The following is a 24,734-nucleotide window of genomic DNA, read 5'->3' as shown; positions in this document are numbered from 1 at the left end:
GGCTGGGAGCTGTTCAACAGGTCAGGTAGCAAGGCTCATAGGAGAGTAGCAGAGTTGTCTGGTTAGACAGGGAGCTGAGCTAAATGAGATGTTGGGCAGCAAATGATCTGCAGACTGCAGTGTTCTGAAGATTTTAAAGTACTCCTAAATACTCTCCCCACAGTCAGGAATTGGGGAGGGTTTCAAGCCCATCCAACTGAACATGCTTTCAAACTCTCTTCTTTCAAACTCTCTTCCCACCTGCACTCCCGGCGTCAGGGTTTCATGTATATTCCCATTCCCAGTTTTACACCTCACATGTTCAAGCAAATGCCTGAAGATGGATTGTGTTGGTTTTGGATGCTGTTAATGAACCTGAATGCTTTTTGCTTGATTTCCTTCCCAGTGGTTCAAAGCAAGCAGCTGCTTTTGACAGAGCTGGATATAGTTAAGGGAAAATGAGGTGGGAAATTTAGTTCATTTCCAGCAGAAGACACCAGTGGGATGAGTAATCTGTGGGAAATTGTGCCATTTCTTTCACTCCAATGCAGCATGAACAGAGCAAGCAGTCAGCCAAGGCAGCCTCTTAAGGAGGTATCTGAATTTAATAAGGCTGTCTGGAAGGGGAAAGATACAGATAGAAGATTAGAAAGATAACAGAGTGGGGTGAGGGGAGAGAGAAAAACAAAGGTAATTATAGACTGATCAGAGAACATTGTTCTCTTCTAGGATCAAGTGGTGGGAACTGGAAACAAATAATCTGACTACTATGAAAACACACGAAAACTATAAGAGCAGAATTCTGAAGATACTTTTTCCACCCTTATCAGAGAGCATGCCATCATAAATCCAAAACAAATTAGCTTAACAATTTATTCACTAGAGGACAAGAGCAAAAGGAAGAACATACTTGATTATCAGGATGCTTTAATTCATTCTCCTCTTTTCTGGTAATGATGAAAAAAATATGTGCTGAAGTTAATTTAGTTATATCTAATGGTAAAACCTTATGGAGCCCTAAAATTATTGAAGTTAATTTTAGCATTTCACCGCATATCTTATTACACTCTCTGCAGTCCTACTCTAGTGGTTAAAAGGCAATTAGGTATAACAAACTGCACCAGAATATGGATGAGGAGATACACCTTCAGATATTCTTAAAATATACAATGAAAATAATCATATATTTTGGTATCTCTGGTTACGAACTTAATTCGTTCCGGAGGTCCATTCTTAACCTGAAACCATTCTTAACCTGAGGTACCACTTTAACTAATGGGACCTCCTGCTGCCACTGCGCCGCCACTGTGCGATTTCTGTTCTCATCCTGAGGTAAAGTTCTTAACCTGAGGTATTACTTCTGGGTTAGTGGAGTCTGTAACCTGAGGTGTTTGTAACCCGAGGTACCACTGTATATTATTCATTTTCACTGTTGTGAAAAAAAGCATGATTCCTGAGAGCAATTTTCAGCATGAAAATCAAAATTATTTTATTTATGTATTTAAAATATTAATTTCCTTCTCTTGATAAGAATGATACATTGGATAGCAAACTATAAAATATATACAATTGTCACAATAAATCAGGAAAGAAAGCAGCATCTTGCTTCTTTCTGAACATCAACGAAAAGTTAGCATGGTGAATGAAGAGTGGTCCCAAGGCAAGGCACAACAGATGAAAAGGCCCCATTCCTTGAGCAGGTCCTTTGAAGAATGACCCTGATGGTTGGGCAGGTGGATGTGGGAGTTGAAAGTCTTGAAGGTGTCTTGAAGACTAAGGGCAGCACTCTGAAAGGTGCCCAGAAGCAAACTGGCGATCAGTACTGCAATCCCATGCCCACTTACCTAGGAATAAGATCGGTTGAACTTAAGTTGAGCAGACACCAGCAGACTCCTCCTTAATTGCTCTACTTAGTAGTCTAGTGGCTGTATTTTGCACTAAATTAGCTTCTGAACAGTCAGGACAAACATAATTGTGACTAGGTCACATTTTCCAGGAAAGACCACAGCTGTTGATCTCTTGATATTTAACAATGAGTTTGATGAAGCCTCAACACAGCCTTAGCACATATGCAAGAAAATATGAATTGAGAGATATGCATGAACATACACAGAAACTCAGAAGCTAGCCTTCAGAGTAGGTTTCCATCCTCGACCACCCTACCCCAACGCAGAATTTCGTACATTTAAATTTGGGGAAGTAAGGCAGAGGGTACATGCCAGTAAAACCAATTAGATACGCACTAATTTCTTCTCTGTGAAACAGCAGTAAGCAATTAATCAGAATTTTGATCACAACTCAGATGGCAATTCTAATTGCACTTGCCATTTCCCCAGCAAATATGGAATCATTATCTTTTCTATTTGCCTTCCCACCCTATCTTTCTAATCTTCCGGCTGCCAGAAGCAAAACGTTTTCCAAGAACTATATATTTTCTCTCTCTAGAGGCAGCATTATACCTCTGGACTGAGGGTCTGCATGTGCTCAGACCATGGTTGCATGTAGTGCAGGCTTCAGTGTAATTTGAATGAATACAGAGTGGCAGGCTGGCTGCTTGCCTGAGGGGTGGGGAATTCTGCCTTATGAAATTATGAGAGAGGATGAAAGGTAGCAGCTCACTCCATTATAAACCTTCTGGGAGGGGACTGGAGACATCTGACCTCTGCCCAGTCATCCAGCTTGCATCTAAGGGCGGGCGGATGGTGAGGGAATGCCAAAGGGCCTTGCTTCTGTTTTATTATTACTGTTAAGGACAAAGCCCCCCTCCCCATACACAACTGAAGGAAGAACAGTGGCAGACTGGGGCAATAAGGTGCCCTGTGTGAGGCCAAAATTTGATGCTCCCCACCCAGCCCTTGTACTACCTTCCTAAAGCTAGGTACGAGAGGTGTGGGGTTTGGGAAGGAGGTTCAAAGCTCTGGCAGGGCCCCGAAGCTGGGAAAGCACCAACTAGGCTTTGAGAAGGAGGTGGGAGGATTCTGGGTCCCTGTGAGGGCCCCACACCACCTTTCCAAAACCTAGTGCCTTACCAAGCTTTGAGAAGGATTGTCTAGTCATGAGACAGATCATAAAAAGACTTGGGATTGTAGACATCTCGATGCTGGGCTATGTTTATTATCAATATTTAAAGAGGTCAGTGCAGAACTAGTTTGTAAAACTCATATATTAATTGGTTGCTGCTAGATTGACCAAGGATGGAGAAATACATTGTACTTTTCCCTTCACGTTTGGTTTCAGGAGGACCTACATATCTCAATTTCAGGAAAGTTGACTCATTTGGTGCATGTTTCAGGAGGCACTGCCAAGCCAATGGACTGCACTGCCACATGGTGGATGTTTTTGACGTATATTAAGAAGCAGGCTCATGGCTGACAGGTTATTTGGTATTGATTGTATACTGATATCTACTAGTACTTGCCCTTTCTGTTCTTGCCAGAACAATAATAGTATTTTCAAGTCTGACTTTAGAGTGAACCTCTTCATGTTCTGATGTCATATCCAACCATGTAGCATCTATAATAGCAAGTCACCCCCTAGTTCTTTGAATCCATGCTGGAATTGATGGTGGATGGAGATCCTTGTTTGAAGGAGAGGAGGATGGAAATAAGCCTGGTTTTGCATGCTAGTGTGAATTAGGTGGGAAAGAAAGCAGCATTCTCTTCAAAATCAGCATTCTGATGTCGGGGTGGGGGTGGGGGTGGGGAGGATCTTTGGAATATAAGTGCTCTGGGGTAGGGTTACCAGATGTCCCTGTTTCCTGGGACGGTCCCCGGATTTATGAATAAGTCCCCGGACAAATTCCATCCCCGGAATGTCTCCGGATTTCATCTAATGTCCCCAGGAAACATGGCAAATCGGAGCAGCCTCCCAACTTCTGGGAAGGGAGGCCTCACGCTGCCTATCAGAGCTTGCGTGCAAGCAGGAGGGGGCAGGTAGGCAATGGGAAGCCTCCCTTCCCAGCTGAGGGATCCCCACCCCCTCCTGTTTGCACGCAAGTAGGAATGGGATTGGGGCTGCTCCAATGGGAAGGGAGGCATTGTGCTGCCCGAGCCTCGCCGCCGCTGCCACTGCTCTTGGCCCTCCTTCTCCACCTTCCATGCCTGACCCACCGGGCACCGCTTCCCCACCACCACCGAAGAACCAACAACCCAGGGGCTGCCAAGGCTCATGGAGAAAGGAGATAGAAGCCTTTGAGGAAGGGGAAACGTGGCGGTTGAGGTCAAGGCAGCGGCCGCCCCTCTGCCGCCACCATCGCTGCAGCATCAACGTCCTGAACATGTAGTATTTATTTATTTATTTATTTAAAGTGTCCCTGGATTCATTGAAAAAAAATCTGGTAACCTTACAGTCTGGGGAGGAAGAACACTCAGCATTTTTTAAATGTATTAACACACTTCCATGGAGGGTGAGAACATGCAGGCAGGATTCCGAAGACAGATAATATAACTAATCACAGGAAATTGCTATATAAGCTTCTTTGCGCTGAGTCTTCCCCCACAGAGTTCCTTCAACTGGGGCAGGGGGCAGATCTGGCTCTACTTCTGACTTTCTAGCCAAGTCATTATTCTACCAAATAGCACATTCCATTTATAACTAGGACTGTAAGAGCAACTCATGTTCCCTTTACATGCATCCACTCTGATGCCAGAATTGCTTCCCCCTTGCGCACTCCCACACAGCTGGAAAATGAAGGAGTGAGCAAAACAGCCACATGGGGGGGGGGTTCAATGTGGGTGGCTCTTTTGCACCTGGTTGCCTTGTGGTAGCAAATGGGTAGAAACCCCGCCAGCACCAGCACACAATTGGTCCAGTCTCAGTGGCCACTCCCCCAGCACTGTGAGATCACACTTCATTCACAGAACGATTAACATAGGGAGTTGCCTTATACTGAGTCAGACCATTGGTGTTGCCTATGCTGACTCCACGATTTCAGGCGGGGAGATTCTTATCCCTACCTGGAGAGACTAGGAATTGAACCCCAAACCTTCTGCATGCAAAGCAGATGCTCTATGACTGAGTACCACTCACCTTCCTTTGGCTCACCTCAAAACCTGTTCTTAATTAGTATTAATATTTCTATATTTAATAGTACCACATTACCATCATATTTCTGAGGAACTCTCAGCTGTTTAGTTGTGGTGGAGTGGCCAAGCTTACTACAGGGGAGGTCTTACTCCAGAGAGTATCTCTTCAGCTGGAAACAAACCTACTGAGTGTGGCTAGAAATGGCATTTCCTGCTGGGGAGCACTGTATTTGTAGTTTTCTATGCCTCCCAAAATGAATGTGGATAGAAGGTAAGAACTAGAAAGGGAGTACTAGCTAGTGGTGGAAGCAAATCCCACTTCAGGCTGGACCTGAATTCAAAGGGATGTGGACCTTCCTTAGCACAGGCTGAGGTTTCCATATCTGCAAATCCACACTCCCACTATTAGACGCGAGTGCCTGTCTTGGGCATGGCATCCACCTTTTATGTGTGTGCTGCGGGAAATATGAGTATCCCAGTAGCGTTTCCCACAGCCATCATGATGTGTAGAGCTGTCTTTGAAATCTGGGTCAGCAAAGAATAGAGTTCCAGTTCAGATGATTCATCTCGCATGGCAGAAGGTCACCAGAAGCACCAGCCCGCTTTCAAACCTGGTTTTGTGCATCAGAGAAGAGAAATGCCTCTGTGTTGCCAGGAAATCACCCCCATGCTGAGTCTGGCTGAAAGGTCTGGATGCAGGAAAAAAGAGCAGACAGGGCCAGCTGTACATTGCAATTTCTGTTTGTGGTCTACTGAAACGTCAGGCACGGGAGGCTTGACTCAGACTTGCCAAGTTGGGCATGTTTTAAAGACTTCACCTGAATGTTCAGCCAGCTCCTGATATGCAATATGGTGAAGCGACTCACATATGCAGAGCAGGCTGCTCTGTGCTGAGAAGAGCAGACAGGCTGCCAAGGGATAAGGGTGGGGGCCGCATTTCTATCTGCCAGAGAATTGCGTGTGCTGGGCATCAGATGTGAGCATACTGAACTTTAGCAGTATAGGGGCTGCCGCTCCAGAAGGTGACAAGAGATGGGGGTCTTTCTTTCAGCTCCTATGAAATAGATGCCTTTTCTTGGCAATGCACTTCCTATTACACATTCATCAATGTAACCACAGTGTCATGGAATTTTGCAATCTGAGCACTCCTTTAAGTCCTGTAATTCTCCCTCCTTCAGATCTGGGCCCGGAAATGTGTGAATTATGATTTTCCCACTAGGGATGATGGAGCTTGTAGTTTAATTCTCATGAGCCAGATGGGAAAAGCCTACTGGCCTCTCCCATTATTCAGGGAGACTTCTACAGGTGGCTACCTGGCCTCCAAAGTGAGTTCTTTGCTCCATATGAAATGGAACAGTAGGTGACCTGGAGTGGTGCCCAGGACCTAGTGTGAGATGTAAGTGTTGTTGAGCCACTTGGGAGCAATGACCAAAGGGCTAGTAAATTAAATGCATGTGAAAATAGCCAATTGCCAAGAAAATCCAACACAGTCACATTAGACTTCAAAAGAAGAAATGTCCCCCCAATTAGGAGATTGATAAAAAAGAAATTGAAAGACAGCATCAGATGGATAAAATCACTCCAAAACACTTGGCAGTTGTTTAAAAACACAATATTAGAAGCTCAACTGGAGTGGATACCACAGATCAGGAAAGGCATCGTGAGGGCGAAGAAGATGCCAACATGGTTAATGAGGAGAGACAAAGATGCTATTAGAGGCAAGATGGCTTCTTTTGGGACTAGATGACTCTCGGAATCCCTTCCAACCCTATGATTCTATAGTCTTGTGTGAATGAGGAGAACAAAAAGGAGCACAAACTTTGGCCAAAAAAAAGTACAAGCCAACAGTAGGAGATGCTTAAAAAGAATTTGACAAACGCATTGCTATAAACCTGAAGACTGAAAATGGGAAGTTATTTAAATATATTAGTAACAGGAAACCATCTAGAGAGGCAGGTGGGCCCCAAGGGAGTCAAAGGAGTGCTAAAGAAGGATATGGAGATTGTGGAGAAGTTGCATGAATCATCTGCATCTGTCTTCACAGTGGATGATATAGGGCATATCATGGTGCCTGAACTAGCTTTGAAGGAAATGAGTCTCAGGAACTAAGGCAGATACTGGTAATGGGACATGAAGTTATAGGTCTAATAGGCAAAATAAAAACTGACAAACATCCAGGTCCACATGACATCTACCTGAGACTTCTCAAATCAACCTCTGTACCTGAGGACTGGAAAGTAGCCAATATAACACTAGTTGTTAAAAAGAGACCCAGGGGAATCTGAATATTACAGGCTGGTTAGTTTGGCATCTGTGGTGGAAAAACTTGTGGAAAGTACCGTATTTTTCGCTCTATAGGACGCACTTTTCCCCCTCCAAAAATGAAGGGGAAATCTGTGTGTGTCCTATGGGGCGAATGCAGGCTTTCACTGAAGCGTGGAGAGCGAGAGGGGTCGGTGTGCACCGACCCCTCTCGCTCTCCAGGCTTCAGGAAGCTATCAGCAAGCCTGGGGAGCCCGCGGGAGTTCCCGCAGGGCTCCCTAGGCTGTGGAAAGCAGCCTGCTGCCCGGAGCGCAGGCGCGCCGAAGCAGAGTGCCCCACGCTTCGGGCAGACATCCGCAGCCTAGGGAGCCCTGCGGAAGTTCCCGCAAGGCTCCCTAGGCTGTGGATAGCAGCCTGCTTGCCCAGAGCGCGGGGCGCGCTGAAGCATAGTGCCCCGCGCTTCGGGCAGATATCCGCGGCTGGGGGGGAATAATTCCCCCCTTTATTTCCCCCCCCAAAAAACTAGGTGCGTCCAATGGGCCGGTGCGTCCTATAGGGCGAAAAATACGGTAATAATAATAATAATAATAGAAATATAATTATTTTGTATACCGCCCTATACCTGTAGATCTTATTGTTAAAGATAAAATAACCAAGCATATAGAAGAGCAAGACTTACTGAAGCAAAACCAGCATGGCTTCTGCAAGGTCAAGTCTTGTCTCACGAACCTATTAGAGTTCTTTGAGCATGTCAACAAGCATAGGGATAGAGGTGATCCAGCTGGCAAAACATACTTGGATTTTCAAAAAGGTTTTGACAAATATCTCACTCAAGACTCTTGAGTAAGCTTAGCAGTCAAGAAATAAGATGGGAGGTCCTATTGTGGATCATGAATTGGTTAGGTTGTGGGAAATAAAGAGTGAGAATAAACTGACAGTTCTCTGAATGGAGAGATGTAGTGGAGGGCCCCCCTCAAGGATCAGTACTGGGACCTGTGCTTTTTACTTTGTTCATAAACAACCTAGAATTAGGAGTGAGCAGTGAGGTAGCAAAGTTTGCTGATGATATTAAATTGTTCAGGGTCGTTAAAACAAAGAGAGGGTGAAGAGCTACAAAAGGATCTCTCCAAACTGAGTGACTTGGCCAATAAAATGAGTGACTTGGCAGTAAAATGGCAAATGCAATTCAACATAAACAAGTTGCAACAATGAAACCCTTAATTCCACACATATATTCATGGGGTCTGAACTGATAGTGATGGACCGGGAAGAAGACTTTGGGGTCATAGTATATAGCTCAATGAAGTTGTTGACCCAATGTGCGGCAGCTGTGAAAAGGCAAATTCCATGCTAGGGATCATTAGGAACGAAATTGAAAATATGGCTGTTGTTGGCATCTGTCTGTTTTGAGAGACAATGGAGTTTGTGACCTCCCTGGAGCGGAAGCCTGGGCAGTGTGTAAGCCTGGAGGTCCTGGGCTGATGGTCCTGGGCTGCCCGGATGACAGGACCCTTCTCTCAGCCTTGCTGATGTGGTCCAAATGAAAGCAGTGCAATATGTTTGGCACCAGCTTGGCTGCAGGAGTTGCCAGAAGGAGGCATATAAGGCACTATCCAACTGTTTAGGAACTCCACCCTGGATTTGCGCAGGGTTTACTCCTTAGCCTTTTCTTCTTCTGAAGATTTCCTGCAAGGCAGCAGATGTTTAGGATCAGAGTTGTCCTTCTCCTAGACGAGCCACCTTCCCAGGTAGACAGGCCCCATCTGCCCCTCACTTCCATCTACAGCATGCGCAGAAACCACCTTCTTGACCATTGGACTCACCATAAACTATGTCTGCTCAATCCACTGCAGCCTCTCTTCACATGCAGAGGAAGTCCCTAACTCACTGAGGGTTTGAGACCCATTGGCTGCCCTCACCCGGTTTAACCAGCTGGTTGAAGCCATTCCCTGGTGTGGCCACTGTCAACTTCTAGGAGCCAGAGTTGAGAGCTAAGTGCAGGGAGGTGACCAAAGGTGGTCAAACTACCCCAGAAGGAGCATGATGTGCCCCCCACCGCATGTACTGCCCATCCTCTAACACCCCACACACCCAAATTGAAAATAAAACCACTGATATCACAATGCTGTTATACAAATCTATGATGCAGCCGTATTTAGAACGCCATGCATAATTCTGGTCACCTCACTTCAAAAAGGATATTGCTGACTTGCCAAAGGTCCAGAAAAGGGCAGGGCTGGAAGATTCAGGACAGACGCTTCCTTTCTGCAGCACATTGTTAAACTCTGGAACTTGCTCCCAGAGGAGGCAAGTGATGACCATCAACCTGGATGGCTGTTGCTTGAGAAATGTCTCTGGTAGAATAATACATTGCACCTTGATCCTACATTGGAAAATTAAAAGTAAGATTTATTATATTTAGAATTTAGTCAATTCTCTAAGAACACTACGTGCACAAATTGGTGTTTGGTTCAGGATGTTTCCACAGAACACTCTCTAGACACGTAGATTGGGAATATTGGTTTTGGACCATCCCTAATGAACGGTTTACATTTCTATGAGTTTTGTGGGAATTCTACATTATACATGCCTGAGTTCTTATTCATGAGGCCCAAAACTGTTTTAACTGGGAAATGATCATAAATGACATAATGGAATGTTTCTATTTTGGAATAATCATTTGATTTCCAGACTTTGTTTTTGCAAAAGAACAGGATAATTTATTAGTGATGGGACAACACCCCTTGGCTCATCTCAAAATGCAAGCTTGTTTTGTTTTGGGTTTGGTTTTTTTATAGCTTTCCTTGCAAAGGTTTTGAACCAAAAGTGTGCTTTCTCTCTCCATGTATTCCCAGGCCATGCTTGTGAAAAATGCATGAAGCGCACCCCCCCTCCCCTTGCAGACCCTTTGTGGCCTTTCCTTAACTGGAAATGACGCTGCTGAGCAAGGCTTGGCCCAAGGCATTTTGCCGCCTGAGGCAAAGAACAAGATGGCAGGCACATGCCAACACAGACAATGGGGCACAAGAGGGCAGCAAACTAGTTTAAGGGGCACAAGACAGGCTGTGTGGCACTCATAGCTCTGTCCAGAAGCACCTTGCCAGAGTTCATAGCTCCTTGGCATCAGCTTTCTAAATTGGTTGTCTCACTACCTAATTTTTCTGCCAGTAGTCTTGGAGCCAAAGCTCCTTCTGCTTCTCAATTCAATTTGGGAGGCAAATAAAACTACGAATCCTTTGCTCCCCAAGAAGAAATGATGCCCCTGAACTTGCTCAACAGCTCCTTCTCCTGTATCTAGCAAGCCTTCCTCATCACCAGTTCCTTTTCCCCAGCCTTCTCAAAGGTAAAGGTAACCATTAGCTCCAGTTGTGACCAACTCTGGGGTTGCTCGCTCATCTCGCTCTATAGGCCGAGGGAGCCAGCGTTTGTCCGCAGACAGATTCCGGCGTCATGTGGCCAGCAGGACTAAGCCGCTTCTGGCGAACCAGAGCAGCGCACGGAAACGCCGTTTACCTTCCCGCCAGAGCGTTACCTATTTATCTACTTGCACTTTGACGTGCTTTTGAACTGCTAGGTTGGCAGGAGCAGGGACCGAGCAACGGGAGCTCACCCCGTCATGGGGATTCGAACTGCCAACCTTCTGATCGGCAAGTCCTAGGCTCTGTGGTTTAACCCACAGCGCCACCCGCGTCCCTTCTCAAAGGTAGCTTTTTCTTTTTTCTTTTTTCTTGCTTGGGAGGTGGTTAGGGGGATGAGCCGAGTTTGAGCCAGGACTCAAACTGAAATAGGCCTGACCTGAAATAAGGCAAGATTTTTCAAACTTGGGAGTTTTATTTTTGAAACCGCTCATCTGCAAATTTACCCCTTTTGGAATGTGGCAATGGAAAATGGAGAGTAGAAGGATGAAGAACCAAAGACCCTTCCTAATTTGTAACTAGATGAAGCAAAACACTTTGACAACAATAGTCTTAGCAAGTTTATTTTACTAATTCCCCCACCCCCTCGCTTGTCAAAGAACATACTCCCCCCCCCCCATAATAAGTCCTTTCCTCTTCCATTTCTCTTGCAAAGCAGGACAAGGCACTTGTGGTGGGTACACACTCCTGCTAACTGTTATGATGTTTGCTGTCAATTTCATTTATTTATGCAACTGCTGTGGAAAAGCCCCAGGCGGAGAAGCAGCCATGAAAGATTTCAGAGTCCTGGTGTGGGGTCATGAAAGGGAAAGAAAGGGAACGACGTCGGGGCGGGGGAGTCCACTGGTTATGAGAAAGGAACTGACACAGGAAATGGTCACATATGGCACAGATTTATTGTGTCCGGGACTTCCCATTCAAATCCCATTATATCCACAGCTCAGAGCAGCACTTGGCACAACCCACATTTGTTTTTAGATCTGGCATCCAATGAAATCAGAGCTTCATTCTGAAAAAGAAAAGAGGAAAGGAAAAATGTGATGTGTTTATCGTGCCATGGCAGGAAAGCCAAGGCTTGGTATTGTGTCTGAAAAGAATGCTGTTTTGCTTTCTCTTGTATAGGGTCAATAGTCAGAAAGGACCGGGGGCAGTTGTGTGTTTGCATGTAGAAATGGGCTCGTACGTTCAGCTAATACAGAAACAACCTGAGAGGAAATAGCCCCTTAAAAGCATATCGTGCAGAAAAGATAAAGACTGCTGTTTTCCCTTCAAGAGGAGGAGAACTGTGTTATTTGCTGTGAAATCGGCAAGGACCAGTTGTGTTGAGGCAAGTGTTTTCAATAGGGCTGCAGGTTTAACAAAATGATTGTGATATTATGTAAGTGCTTTAATTTGTGAAACACAGAGAGCAAATACTTGCGGTATAGGTTTATTCAAACTAAGTGGTGTACATATTCAGCTCATATCTCTGCCTTCCAGTAAATTATGCCACATTCATCCCACATATTCTGCTGCAGCTTGGTATGTTCTCCCATAGACCCATATTTGTGGTACCCTCTCTCAGACCCCACCCATTATTCATCTTGTCACGTCACGCCTCTAGGTTCCCTGGCTGACATTTTAATGCTGGTCCACAGAGCACACGTGGAAGTAATAGACTAGAACACCATAAGAAAATCTCCAGGCAGCTTTCTTGGTCTCCCACATACACAAATGCCACTGATATCATCGTAGAGAGGATCCCTTTTATTTATCCCTCCTATCTTTTTGTGTGTGAATACAATACCCTGATCTTCCTTTATTTATTTTAGGGTAGACATTCAACAGGTATTGATAACTACAGTGCTTTATTATAAGCCATCCTATCCCTCCCCCCCCCGACCTTTCCAGATGAGTTGCAACATTTATCACCCAGATACAGTGGTACCTCTAGTTACGAACTTAATTCGTTTTTGGAGGTCCGTTCTTAACCTGAAACTGTTCTTAACCTGAGGTACCACTTTAGCTAATGGGGCCTCCCGCTGCCGCTGCACCGCCAGCGTGCGATTTCTGTTCTCATCCTGAGGTAAAGTTCTTAACCCGAGGTACTACTTCCAGGTTAGCGGAGTCTGTAACCCAAAGTATTTGTAACCTGAGGTACCTACCTTTAAATCCCTTTCCATTGCCCTCTGCTGCTGGATGTCTTTTGATAGCCAACAGCTTTCATTCCTATTACAGGCATATCTCTCCTTCTGTAACAGATTCTAACTAGTTATTTGTGGCAATTGGTTTTGTGTTTCTAGGGGGCCTATAAGAATGGTACGTAAAACAAAAAAATAAGACTCAGGTCCTACAATCTTTATAAGACAACACACACCAGGGAAGGAAAGCGGCAGGGAAAGGTAGATACAGTCATACCTTGGTTCTTGAACTCCTTGTGACTTGAATGTTTTGGCTCCCAAACACCACAAACCCAGAAGTGATTGTTCCGGTTTGCAAATGTTTTTTGGAAGCTGAACGTCTGACGCGGCTTCCGATTGAGTGCAGGAAGTTCCTGCAGCCAGTTGGAAGCCGCGCCTTGGTTTCTGAATGTTTCGGAAGTCGAACGGACTTCTAGAATGGATTCTGTTCGAGAACAAAGGTATGACTGTATGTGGGATCACTTAAATGCCAGTGCAAAGGCACGTTTTCCTCCTCCTATTTCATAGAATCATAGAATCATAGAGTTGGAAGAGACCACAAGGGCCATCGAGTCCAACCCCCTGCCAAGCAGGAAACACCATCAGAGCACTCCTGACATATGGTTGTCAAGCCTCTGCTTAAAGACCTCCAAAGAAGGAGACTCCACCACACTCCTTGGCAGCAAATTCCACTGTTGAACAGCTCTTACTGTCAGGAAGTTCTTCCTAATGTTTAGGTGGAATCTTCTTTACATGTACCATCAGAAGGAGCCCAACAATTGCCAGGTGGTGAGATGTTCCATCAGCAGAAAACAATGAGGGAGAAAAGGTGCAGTTGGGAAATGGAGGGTATAATGTTGGTTCCAAATTGGGGGGTATAAAGCTGGGCAGGGGCTGTAGCTCAGTGTAGAGCATCTGATCTGCGTGCAGAAGGCTCCAGGTTCAATCCCTGGCATTTCCTGGTACAGCTGGGAAAGATCTGTGCCCCAACCACTGGAGGGCCAATTCTAGTCCGTTTAGAGAGGACTGAGTGAAATGGACTAATGGTCTGACCCAATATAATTAAGCTTCCTAAGTTTATTATACACACGCCACTTGTAGGCTAAGCAAAGCAATTGCTACTGTTGAAATAAGACCAGCCAGAAAGCAAAAGGAAGTGGAAAGAAAATTCCAAGAGTGGAGACTTGCTCCTGTGCATAATAAAAATTCATCCCATAATCCAGAGGTTTTCAACCTTTTTGAGTCCACGGCTCCCTTGACCAACTACATCCTTTCTGCAGCACCCCATGGGACTCAGGAGCCCAGTTGGGTCACCCCTTGCCTGCAGAGCTGGCAGCCGCTCACCCTTTTTCAAACACCCTCCCTTGTGGAGTGTTCCCTCAGCCTCCCCTCCCCTCTCCTTGGGAGTCCTCTGGGCAGCAGCTGCTGCTGCCCCTGGTCTCCCACCCCAAAGAGAGGTGCCTCCTAACCCTGCCCCACAGAGGGAAGAGGATACCCCCCAGCCTTGGTGGCCCAACGTAGACTGCCCAGTGGTGAACTTGAGGCAGCACCAGGCACGCAGCTCCCAGGCAGGCCTTGCACACAGCAAGCACAAGAAAGGCCAGCACAGTGCCTGCCTGCCTGCCTGCATGCCCAGCCTCCCACTAGTCTGTCCATTCCCAACAGCAAGGGCTGGTGGACTGGCTGGCTGGGCTCCCTCGTCCGCTTGCTTTCTTACTCTGAGGCCATCCCCTGGCCAGCCCCAGAGGCACCGTTCACCTGGGGAGCTTGTAGCCAGGGCCGCTGCAACAGCTGTGCAAGCCTTTGGGAGGCAGAGACGCAAGAGGGCATCCGAGGAGAGAGGGAAGAAAAGGGGAACAGAGGCCAGCATTGCCCGTCGCACCCCTGACCGTCATTCAAGGCACACTGGTTGAAAACCACTAGCATAATTGCTACATTCATCCCATGTTAACAAACAAGCCACAAATAGTGAGAGCTTTTCTTTCTCTCAGCAAATAAGAGGTTTCTGCCAAGACTGAGTACTCCTTCTCATCTCTGCCTTCTTGGCCTTGTGGAGGGGCTCCAGTCTCACTTTTCGGACTAGGAGGAATGTGTACTTCTGGACACGAATCCTTTTCCTCAGGCACATTGGTTTGCATGCAGATTTAGTCTGGGTGTATTGAAAAAACAACTTGGATTTGCATCCGTATACGCCCATTTATCTGCTTTATGAAAATTTAGAAATAATTGCTATAATTTGAACAGACTTTAAATTCACTGTGGTGAGGAAGGTTGTGACTAGGTATTCAACTGAGATACTGAAATACTGAGGTCTGAATTAAATATTGCATGCAAACCCATCTCACATCATTCCAGTGACCACCCACTCACTTCAGTCAGCTTCAGGAGGGAAAGGCAGGAGGGTTTGCCAAGGCTGAATCTTTCCACTTTGAAATTCCAAAAATGAGGAGTGCTAAAAAATTGTAACATGACTTGGGAATTCAAGAGATATTTTGGTTAAATTACTATAATTTAGTTTTGCTTGTAGGTAGAATGTGTGTAAAACTGCATAGAAATAATTAAAAATGATTGTCTAGTACTTGTTGTTGTTGTTGTTGTTGTTAAGCATTACCTGACATTTTCAGAAGGTAAAATTAAAAGTTCTTTGGTTTTCTGAAAGCAGTTTACAGTATGTCCTTCTTCAACAAACGTACACTTACCAAGCATAATGTTGTCCAGTAACTAAAATAATAGCGGATTTGAATTCCTCACACCTGAAACCATATTTTTAAGATCAACTACTGAAGAAATGTGCAAAAATTAAGTTTCACCCCCTAAAATGACATGACCCAGTTGCAGGGGTGGGGATTCTTAACCTTTCTCCTTCAAGATGCTTCCTTACTCCATATATATATATATATATATATATATATATATATATATATCCGACACAGCATTTGCTTCTTCTCTCACACAAGCTCATACAGCAAGTTCTCACAAGGTAGTTTGTGAGATGGCGGGAAACTTAACATGTAGGTTCTCTCAGTTGTCCACTGAATTATTTGTCTTCCTTACTTCTGGGGGAGTATGCTTTATGGAGTATAGTTTGCCCAGGGCCACTAGGCTACAGTGAGTAAATAGTGTGCCATTAATTATGTCCCCACTTTTAGCTTTTAACATGGTAGCTGCATTTATATTAGCATTAGAAATAAGTGACTAGCAAACCTAGCCAGATGGAAACAAACACTGCTTGGCATTTATTTTATTTTGATAAAATACATATTAGAGAAACTTGATGACACCTCTTTGTTTTAGTCAAATGCTCCCGAATTTTTTCCTTACAAGTATGCAATGTGAAATCTATCATAAACTGGGGAAGAAATTAGTAGAAAGAAATGGTGATGCTAACCTAAAGGGGGAAATCATTAATGTTGATGTATTTCATTCAATTTTAAATGTAGAACTTTTGAGGGCATTGGTGAGGGAGCTGGGTAAAAAACCGAAAGTCTCCATGCCTTTAAGTAAAACATCCATATTTTTTTTTTAAAAAACCCACTTTAAAAAACCTTCCCTTTTGGTCCATTTTCTAAATAAAGGATACGAATTGTGTGGGGTGTTTTTTTTCTTAAGCAAAGAGGACCCCAACGGCATATTTTTCTTTTCAAATGTGAAATGAGGTGGAAAATCCTCATTTCACGACAGGAAGGACAAATATTGACACAAAGTTAATATTTGTCAGAAACCCTGCAAGCAACCTGAGTGTTTGGAAAGAAGTAAATTAAATAAAATAACAAATTTGGTGTGGAGCTCTTTTTTAGAATTTGTGTGGGGGGGAAAGAGAAAAATTAATGTGAAAAGGATTGTACGAAAAGAGAGCACACACAAACTTCCACTTTGCTGCCCTTGAATACCCAATAGGCTACTGTGTAACACACCCATGTGCACATCTGATGCCATTGATCGCACCATACATGGTGCTCAGTGTCGCGTGTTGGCGCATAAACACAACAGCCCCCCACACATTCTTTTTTTAAAAAAAAACTCTCTTCCGCATATAATTAGTTTTATCTCATGCACTCGCCATCTTCTTGGCTTTTCTGACTTTTTTTGCCACACCTGCACACCCCAATCTGCGAACCCCAATTCTCTCCTCCCCTCACTTTTGCACACGAAATATATAACCCGCTTAACTTAATTTTAGCCATTTAGAAGGAAGGCTTCTGGAATTTATCACTGTTATTGTTCATCTCGAATGTAAATAGCACATGTCACCTCAATACTCAGTGGTCAATCAGTATTTATTAAGCCCTGTCCACTCTGGCCTTTTTCTGCAAGGAGAGCCGCAGGGCAGATTAAACGCTGCCCCTGACACGGTGTGTCACTTATCTATTTGTGTTGATTATGAGAGTCAGCTGTGAGCAGACCTCTCCCCCCTCCCCCCCCAGCCCCGCTTACAAGAACCCCTGCTTGGATTTTCATGAGGAAATAATCAGATTAGGCCTTCAGCGGCGAGTTCATACGGAGTTCTCTTTTCTCCAACGTGCTGCTAACTGAATAAACGTGTTTTGTGGTAAATTGTAAATGACATTATGATTACCAAGGCCAGCGTGGGTTTCATTTTAAAAGTGATCGAAATGGCTGGCTGCAGAAATTGTGACTGGCAGAAAAGGTGATTCTGAAAGGAGGGAGGGCAGAGGAAGAGGAAGGGACCAACCAGGACTCCAGCAACCTCTTTGCAGAAGAGGGAGCTTGCACAAATGCAAATCCTAGCAAATGCCAGAATAGGAGAAGGACCTCTTCAGCAAGAGAAATGCGAGAGGGATGATCAGTGGGAGGGGAACGGTTGACTCAGCTGTTTGCAAGGCATCAAATGAGGAAGGCTGCAGCAGTTCTGTAGCTAGTGAATCACTGAATCTTAGGGCTGGAAGGGACCCTGAGGGTCATCTAGTCCAGCCCCCTGCAATGCAGGAATCTCAACTAAAGCATCCATGACACATGGCCAGCCAGCCCCTGCTTGAAAACCTCCAAGGAAGGAGAGCCCACAACCTCCTGGGGGAGTAGGTTCCACTGTCAAACAGCTATTATTACCGTCAGAAAGTTGTTCCCGGCGTTTAATCTGAATCTCCTTTCTTGTAACTTGAAGCCATTGGTTCCGATCCTACCCTCCAGAGCAGGAGAAAACAAGCTTGTTCCCTCTTCCATGTGATAGCCCTTGAGATATTTGATGATGGCTATCGTATCTCCTCTAAGTCTCCTCTTTTCCAGGCTAAACACACTCAAACCCTCTCAACCATTCGTCATAAACCTTGGTTTCCAGACCCTCAATCATACTGATCACCCTCTTCTGCACACGTTCCAGATTGCCAATATCATTCTTAAATTGTTGTGTCCAGAACTAGACACAGTGATTTGCATGTCCAGAAAGGCCCCGAGATTTTCAGCTTTCTCTCCTTGGTCCTACCCTAATTATCCTATGTTCATTCCTGTGCTCTCTGTTGCAGGCGCACACCCACACAAACACACCCACCCTCATGGCCAATGTTCTGGGGGCTGCATTTCAGTGGTTGGTACTAAAATAATAATAATCACAAATGGATGCAAAATATGAAGAACTCAGTTAAACACCGGAAAACTGAGAAACTGAGACATTGGCATATTCTTCCACACAGTGGAAAGGTTAGGCCAATCTGCACGTGCCCCCAGACCACCCCACTGGTAGAAAAACTACCCCTATTAGAACTTAATCCATTTTTTAAAAGAGTTTTAACTCCTCCTTACCACCTCTACCATATAATGCTTTTTCTGGAAAATGTAGTTTGTTGGTACCTCTAGTTACGAACTTCATTCGTTCCGGAGGTCCGTCCTTAACCTGAAACTGTTCTTAACCTGAGGTACCACTTTAGCTAATGGGGCCTCCTGCTGCCGCGCGATTTCTGTTCTCATACTGAAGCAAAGTTCTTAACCCGAGGTACTATTTCTGGGTTAGCGGAGCCTGTAACCTGAAGCATCTGTAACCCGAGGTACCACTGTACTGAGAACATCAGATATGCAATCGGTTGTATGCCATTGTTCATCCTTAAAGGAATTATCATAAATTTGATTCTTTTTATGGCACCTTTTAAATATTTGGGGACTGCTATAATAACCTCTTCCTTCAGTGAATTTCTTTTCTGGAATAAGATAGCTCAGTTTTGTCCTCCAGATGAAATCTACTGAAAAACCATCTCTTTTTTGTTGCTCCAGTCAGAACCTTCAGTGATCTAATGCTTCACTGATACATCTGTAGAACCTAGATGGCATCAGCTTTCTGCATTAGTGCCAACTCAGTCAGCAATCTTATGTCTAAACACATTAATGAAATGCAATTATGCATTTTATTACTTTGAAATGAATAAAGGATTCAATCTAAAAAGTGCATTTTTTTTTTTGAAAACAGCATCCAGTTTTACTCTTTAATTTTCCTTGTCATTTGGAGTAGGCACATATTTTCCCCGCCCTTGCATCTGGTCTCCCAATCACACTTTCGATGAAAGCTAATAATGTAGCTGTACAATTGTTTACCTCTTCAGAGACTGTGTAAAGAGAAATGTCTGTCACATATTACAAGTCTTGTGACAAAATTACAAGTGTTGGCAAGTCTGTGTTGATGATGTATTATTTATTTAACAGGCATTTACAGAGAAGACAGAAAGTGTATCTACAAACCGTCATCAAATGTGTATTTCTGTAGAGAAACATACTATGCAGTGGTGATTTTAGAAAGTACAGAAACAGATGCCAGTAACTGGAAGCCCTCTCCACCCGTGCTGGTGACCGACACCTTCATTGATACCTTCAGTGAAGCCACTTCACGGGGATCCTTCTGTGCCACAGAGCATTCATCAACATTTTACTCAATATTGCCATTGAGCAAGCTCTCAAATATTTGTTTTAATGGTCCAGTGCCTTGGTCACTAAGACTCTACTTAAATAGTGATCACAACGCTACAAGGATTCTCTTAGCTATCTTTTACGATCAGCCACGAAGCTTCCGTGTTTTTGTTAAAGGGAACTATATGCCACCAGTTTTGTCGTTTCCCAGACCTTCCTTGGCAAATGCTGTGTCGGGAACCAATTACTTCAGTTTTCATGAGAATCTTCTGTATGTTGCCATTCATTGGGATGAACCTATTGAAATACACACATATAATTCTCTTCATGTTGCTTTCACTATAGCAGAGGCTGAGGCAGCGGTGATTCAAAGACTGGCTATTTTTTTACAGATTGGGTGGGACCAAGTCAGAACAGCCCTCAACGCATCTGGAAGTGAGAGCACCTTAAATACCATAGCAGACAATGCTACAAAGAGAAAACACCAGTGCCCCCCTATGAAGTCATGTGTGTTCATTCACCATAGAGCTAGCCAACAGAAAACCCAAACAGGTTCAGCAGTTTTGGGGGGCTTGCTGCCACCCCATTCATCCACTGGTTTGAGAGTGCTGATCCTTGAAATAAGTGAGCCATTACACTTCCGAAGGTACAAGCTTGCCTCCTCATTTTCAGGTGACAGATTGACAAGTTTGGCCAATACTCTTATCAATGCCCAACAGACTGGTGAACTTCAGCATGCCCTCAAAATACCAGTTGATACCCTAGTGGTGATGGTTTCTGCCACCTCAGTTCCAGCAGAGGGAAGTTCTAGGTAAGTGGACTTCGCGTCAAATAGTAATGCTGTAAATCCTAATGTAAAAGGCACTTTTCATTGCCTGTCAATGTCGTCAGTGGTGAGGGATGATCTGAAGGGCACCAGGTGGGGGGAGCCTCGCAAGAGTGGCTAACACAGAAGCACTTAGACCAAAGGCTTACTCTCCTGTATCCTTCATTCACTGAAGCAAGTGGTACAACAACCATCACTTTCAAATTATGGCCAAGATTAGTTTGAGTCAATGAGCCCAAACCACTTGTCCGACTCTGGCTATGTTATCTGAACAGCTCTATGGAGGCACTTTTTGTTTATAAAAGCATATACAGCTTATCAAACTGTGTGTACAAAAATTATAGCTACAATGGAAACAAAATTGCAAATCACCAGCAAATTGTAACACAGACATTAATTGTCTGTATAAACTAGGTGGCATAGAAAAGTTTTCAGCAAATGTGTAAAAAGTAAAACTGAAGATGCTTGCTGAATCTTTTTATGAAGAACTTTTCGCAAGACTAGACTGATTACCCTGAAGGTTTGATTTTGTGTTGACATCAGATAAACCTCACTAATCGGGGGGACAACTAAAGACACTCCTACAGATGATCTCAGTGATTGAACTGGGATCACGTTCAAACACATGAATGAGAAATGGGGCCACACTGAGAAGTCCTGCCCCCGATGTCACATGTGCTATGTTGGGGACATGACTGGGGGACAGTGTATGAGTAAAGTATTTGCAAAGGGCTTACATGCTTCGCTCTCACCATGGCTGCCACTCCCAATTATACTTTTAATAAGGAAAAGGGATTTGAGAAATATGGCCCTGTCAGAAATGAGAGAGAGTTTACACAAGCCTTCCTGTACAGTAAACTGCTGCTCCCTGACTCAGACCCATTTCTGACTTCACATTTGTCCAGCTGAAGTGCAATTATCACCTTTTCATAGACAAGGCACAAAGAGACTGTCAGGATCAATGATAGTTAAGTAAGCTGCTTACTTAAAAATGGTTGATTACTTGGAATTTTACGTTGTGTTTGGACATATCTCGGGCATTGTGCAAATAAATACATCAGATTCTGACTTAGGTCACAATCCTGTGTATAAATCCTGTGTATACTTTCCTGAAAGTAAGTCCCCTTCAACACAGTAGGGATTTACTTCTCAGCAAACACGCAGAGGATTATGTTGCTGGTTTATTATTGCCACTAAACAATGCATCATCTTGTTACACTTTTGGCTGTCCATAGCTAATTTGGGTTAAATTACTTCATATCAGTGCACAAGAATTAAAGGGTTTGATTCCCACATTACTGATTCCCCCATGGTACGCCATCACCCTGAAGCTGTGCTCTGCTTTTAATATCTACTGTCCATAGCAAACCTATCTAAAAGGCCTTTATAACTCAACACTGTCACTTTATGCCCAAGAGCAATGGAAATCCACTTATCTCACTAGGGTGAGACCTGTAAATACAAGACCCACAGAATGAAAATTAACATATTTCTCCCACTGTGACGGCTGCCACAGCAGCATCAATGCAAGCAATAATTCTGAGCTAGCTCTCTGATTCTATAGCAGCTGCTGGACTGACCAAGTCAGAAGATGGGCACAAAAGGAAGAGTCAGGAACGTGCAGGAGGTGTGGCAGCAGACCCTGAGAAATGTAGTGGGAGCTGTGCAGGCAGCTCAAATTGTTCTTGAGGGTGTGTGTGTTGTCTTTCCCATCTTGCCATGCACTGGACTACTAAAAACAACCTAAACTATTGAATCATATCAGAGATGAAGGGGCAGCATATCAGGGATTAAAGGCAAGCACATCATACATTCAAACAACCCTGATAAACAAAACACAGAGAAAACTGTGCGCACTTATCTTTGTTGACATTCTGCCTTCTACATGGCTGTTGTGAAGGCATAGAAAGAGATATAAAATAGTGCTTGCATCATAGACATCAAATTTTGGTTCCTTTAATCAAATTATCTATCTTTGTTCTGTGAAGGGCCATGTTTTTCTGCAACACCCCAACAATTAATACAGCTCCAAGGCTTCAACCAATATTAATCTGGTCTAATTATTGCGTGTTTTAGGTCCCTAAATTCTAGTAGAAAACAAAACAAGCAAACAAAAACCATTGCTCCTTCTTTCCAATGTTCTGCCCTGGAAAACAAACATACCTAATCAAAGGCAACTCAGTTGAAGAAAAATTTAGCGCCATGTTTAGCAATGAGTTTCACCGGGAATTCTAGCAGTCTCTCTCTCTCTCTCTCTCTCTCTCTCTCTCTCTCTCGCACACACACAAGTAATAGAGCAGATTCCCACCTTTCCACAACAAACAAGAAAAAGACCAACATTCTGGGTCAGGACATTGCCAGCATCAGCAATGGTAAGCACACGCTTGAGGTAGACAATTCTGTCTACCTAGGTCACACCATAACCAGCAATTTCTCCATCAATGCTGAGCTGGGCAAGTGTATTGGCAAGGCAGCTGTACAATGGCTCACGTCTCTAAAAGGTATGGGAGAACGTGATGCTAACGGCCACTACCAAGATGAAGGTCTACCAAGCTTTTGTTGAGCACACTGCTTTATGCAAATGAGTCACTGGCAACTTACGCCTGCCAGGAGTGACACCTCAATGCCTTCCATATGCACTGTGTCAGGGAGATTTTGGGCATCATGTAGGAGGACAAAACCATCTCCTGGAAAATATTCAAAATTCAGGCATGGCCAGGAGGTGTTGTGTTATGAGAACTTTGCAGGCATTTGTAAGACTGTTTCAGTGCACTGAAAATCCATTTCAAAAGTCACTATGTATTAACATCAACATAAATTAAGCCTATGAAAAGTGGGGTTTTGTCTTTGTTCACTACAACGAGTATCTGAGCTGACAGAAAATAACTACCTGGTAGAGAAGAATTAGGCCCCAGAATGTGGAAGTTTTTCCACCCCATTTTTGCCATTGCCCACTGTTTTAATATAGTTTACAAACAAACAAACACCATAGCTCATCTGCAGGAAGCACAGCAGGTGAGGGGTTAAACGACTTTAGCTGTTGGGCAGGTTGGATGTTTTTTATACTTTCCTTTTAGCTGGAGGACCTTGTGCCCACAGGCCATAGTCACATTATCAGCTAGAAATTGGATAACGACAGCACAGTGACAAATCCAGGTTGCTTGCAATAAGGTGTTAATCCCTTCGCTTTAATATCGAAGCAGCTTGTAATGATGTTTGGACATCACTCCAGTTTACTGACGACCCCACTGGGGTTTGCAATAGAACCGTACAAACCACCTAACAAGGTGTCAGGTGACTTCCGTCGCCAAAGCAACGGACATTGCAATCTAATCTTGCTTCCATCCCTTCCAGCTCCCAATAAGGCCCAGGTTATAGAAGTGGCCCATCGATGCTTGGTAACTGGAATCAATTAACGTTAATTCGTGCAATGCTATGATGTATTGTGATCACTTTCATTTCAGAGAAGGGGGAAGGAATTGCTATAATTCACCTAAAATGAGGTTGTCTATGGTGCTGAGGTATTAATTGGGTGTCCATATTAAATGGGAAAGGAGCACAGCAGTGAAGGGAAAGTGGATGAGTGACTCTCTTGGCTGCTATTGACCTATCAGAAGAAGACAGTGCCCTTTTCCTTTGCTTTTATCTATTACAGTTTTCCCTATTGCGTGTCAAGTTGATGTATTATAAAAAATTCATTTGGTGACCTTTCACCCCCTTTGCAGATTAAACAATTTCACCGGGATGGCATCATTAAGAGGGCTTTGCATTTAATGATGATTTCTCTAAAAGGCCACGGAGATTCGATTTTAAGCTAACAGATTTATTGCACTATTATAACATATCGTAAAAAACTCTACCACCTACGGTCTAGTTTTAGGATAGAAGCTGTTAAGAGTTTATATGGAGCTTAAAGTGGTATTACCTTGGGATATGCTGAAACAGCCCGTCCGCTGGGTCTGTCCTGCAACACAATGCTGTTTACTTTTCACACGATACTATTCCCCAGGTGCTAAACCTAAGAAGTGAATTAGAGGACTGCCTAGTTTCAGTCCTTAACCATTCACAGTTCAGGTAAGGAAAGGGTCGAATATTTATGGTTATAATTAATAATGTAAGCCTTGGTTTCATTAATCTGCACAATATATAGTGTGGTTGAAACGTGGTGCTTGGGGGCTGTAGAAAGGACCTGCTGGTTGCTATTGGCAACCATAGGGCA

At 44.1% G+C, this 24,734-nt stretch overlaps 1 protein-coding gene across 3 annotated transcripts in view; it reads left to right on the top strand.

Annotated features, from left to right (window-relative positions):
* The window catches only part of PKHD1 (PKHD1 ciliary IPT domain containing fibrocystin/polyductin), a 239,609-nt gene that overhangs the window by 191,833 nt on the left and 23,042 nt on the right, over positions 1–24,734 (top strand). For all 3 annotated transcript variants that reach the window (XM_080997326.1, XM_080997327.1, XM_080997328.1), the window contains one exon: positions 19,489–20,500. In XM_080997326.1, coding sequence (XP_080853452.1) covers positions 19,489–20,500 — 1,012 coding nt within the window. The remainder of the gene's footprint in view (positions 1–19,488; positions 20,501–24,734) is intronic.

Source organism: Podarcis pityusensis (genome assembly GCF_964106645.2).
Source record: "Podarcis pityusensis genome assembly, chromosome: 3".
Taxonomy (NCBI): domain Eukaryota; kingdom Metazoa; phylum Chordata; class Lepidosauria; order Squamata; family Lacertidae; genus Podarcis; species Podarcis pityusensis.
The sequence above is the reverse complement of the archived record's forward strand: the minus strand, read 5'-3'. Positions and strand labels throughout refer to the sequence as shown.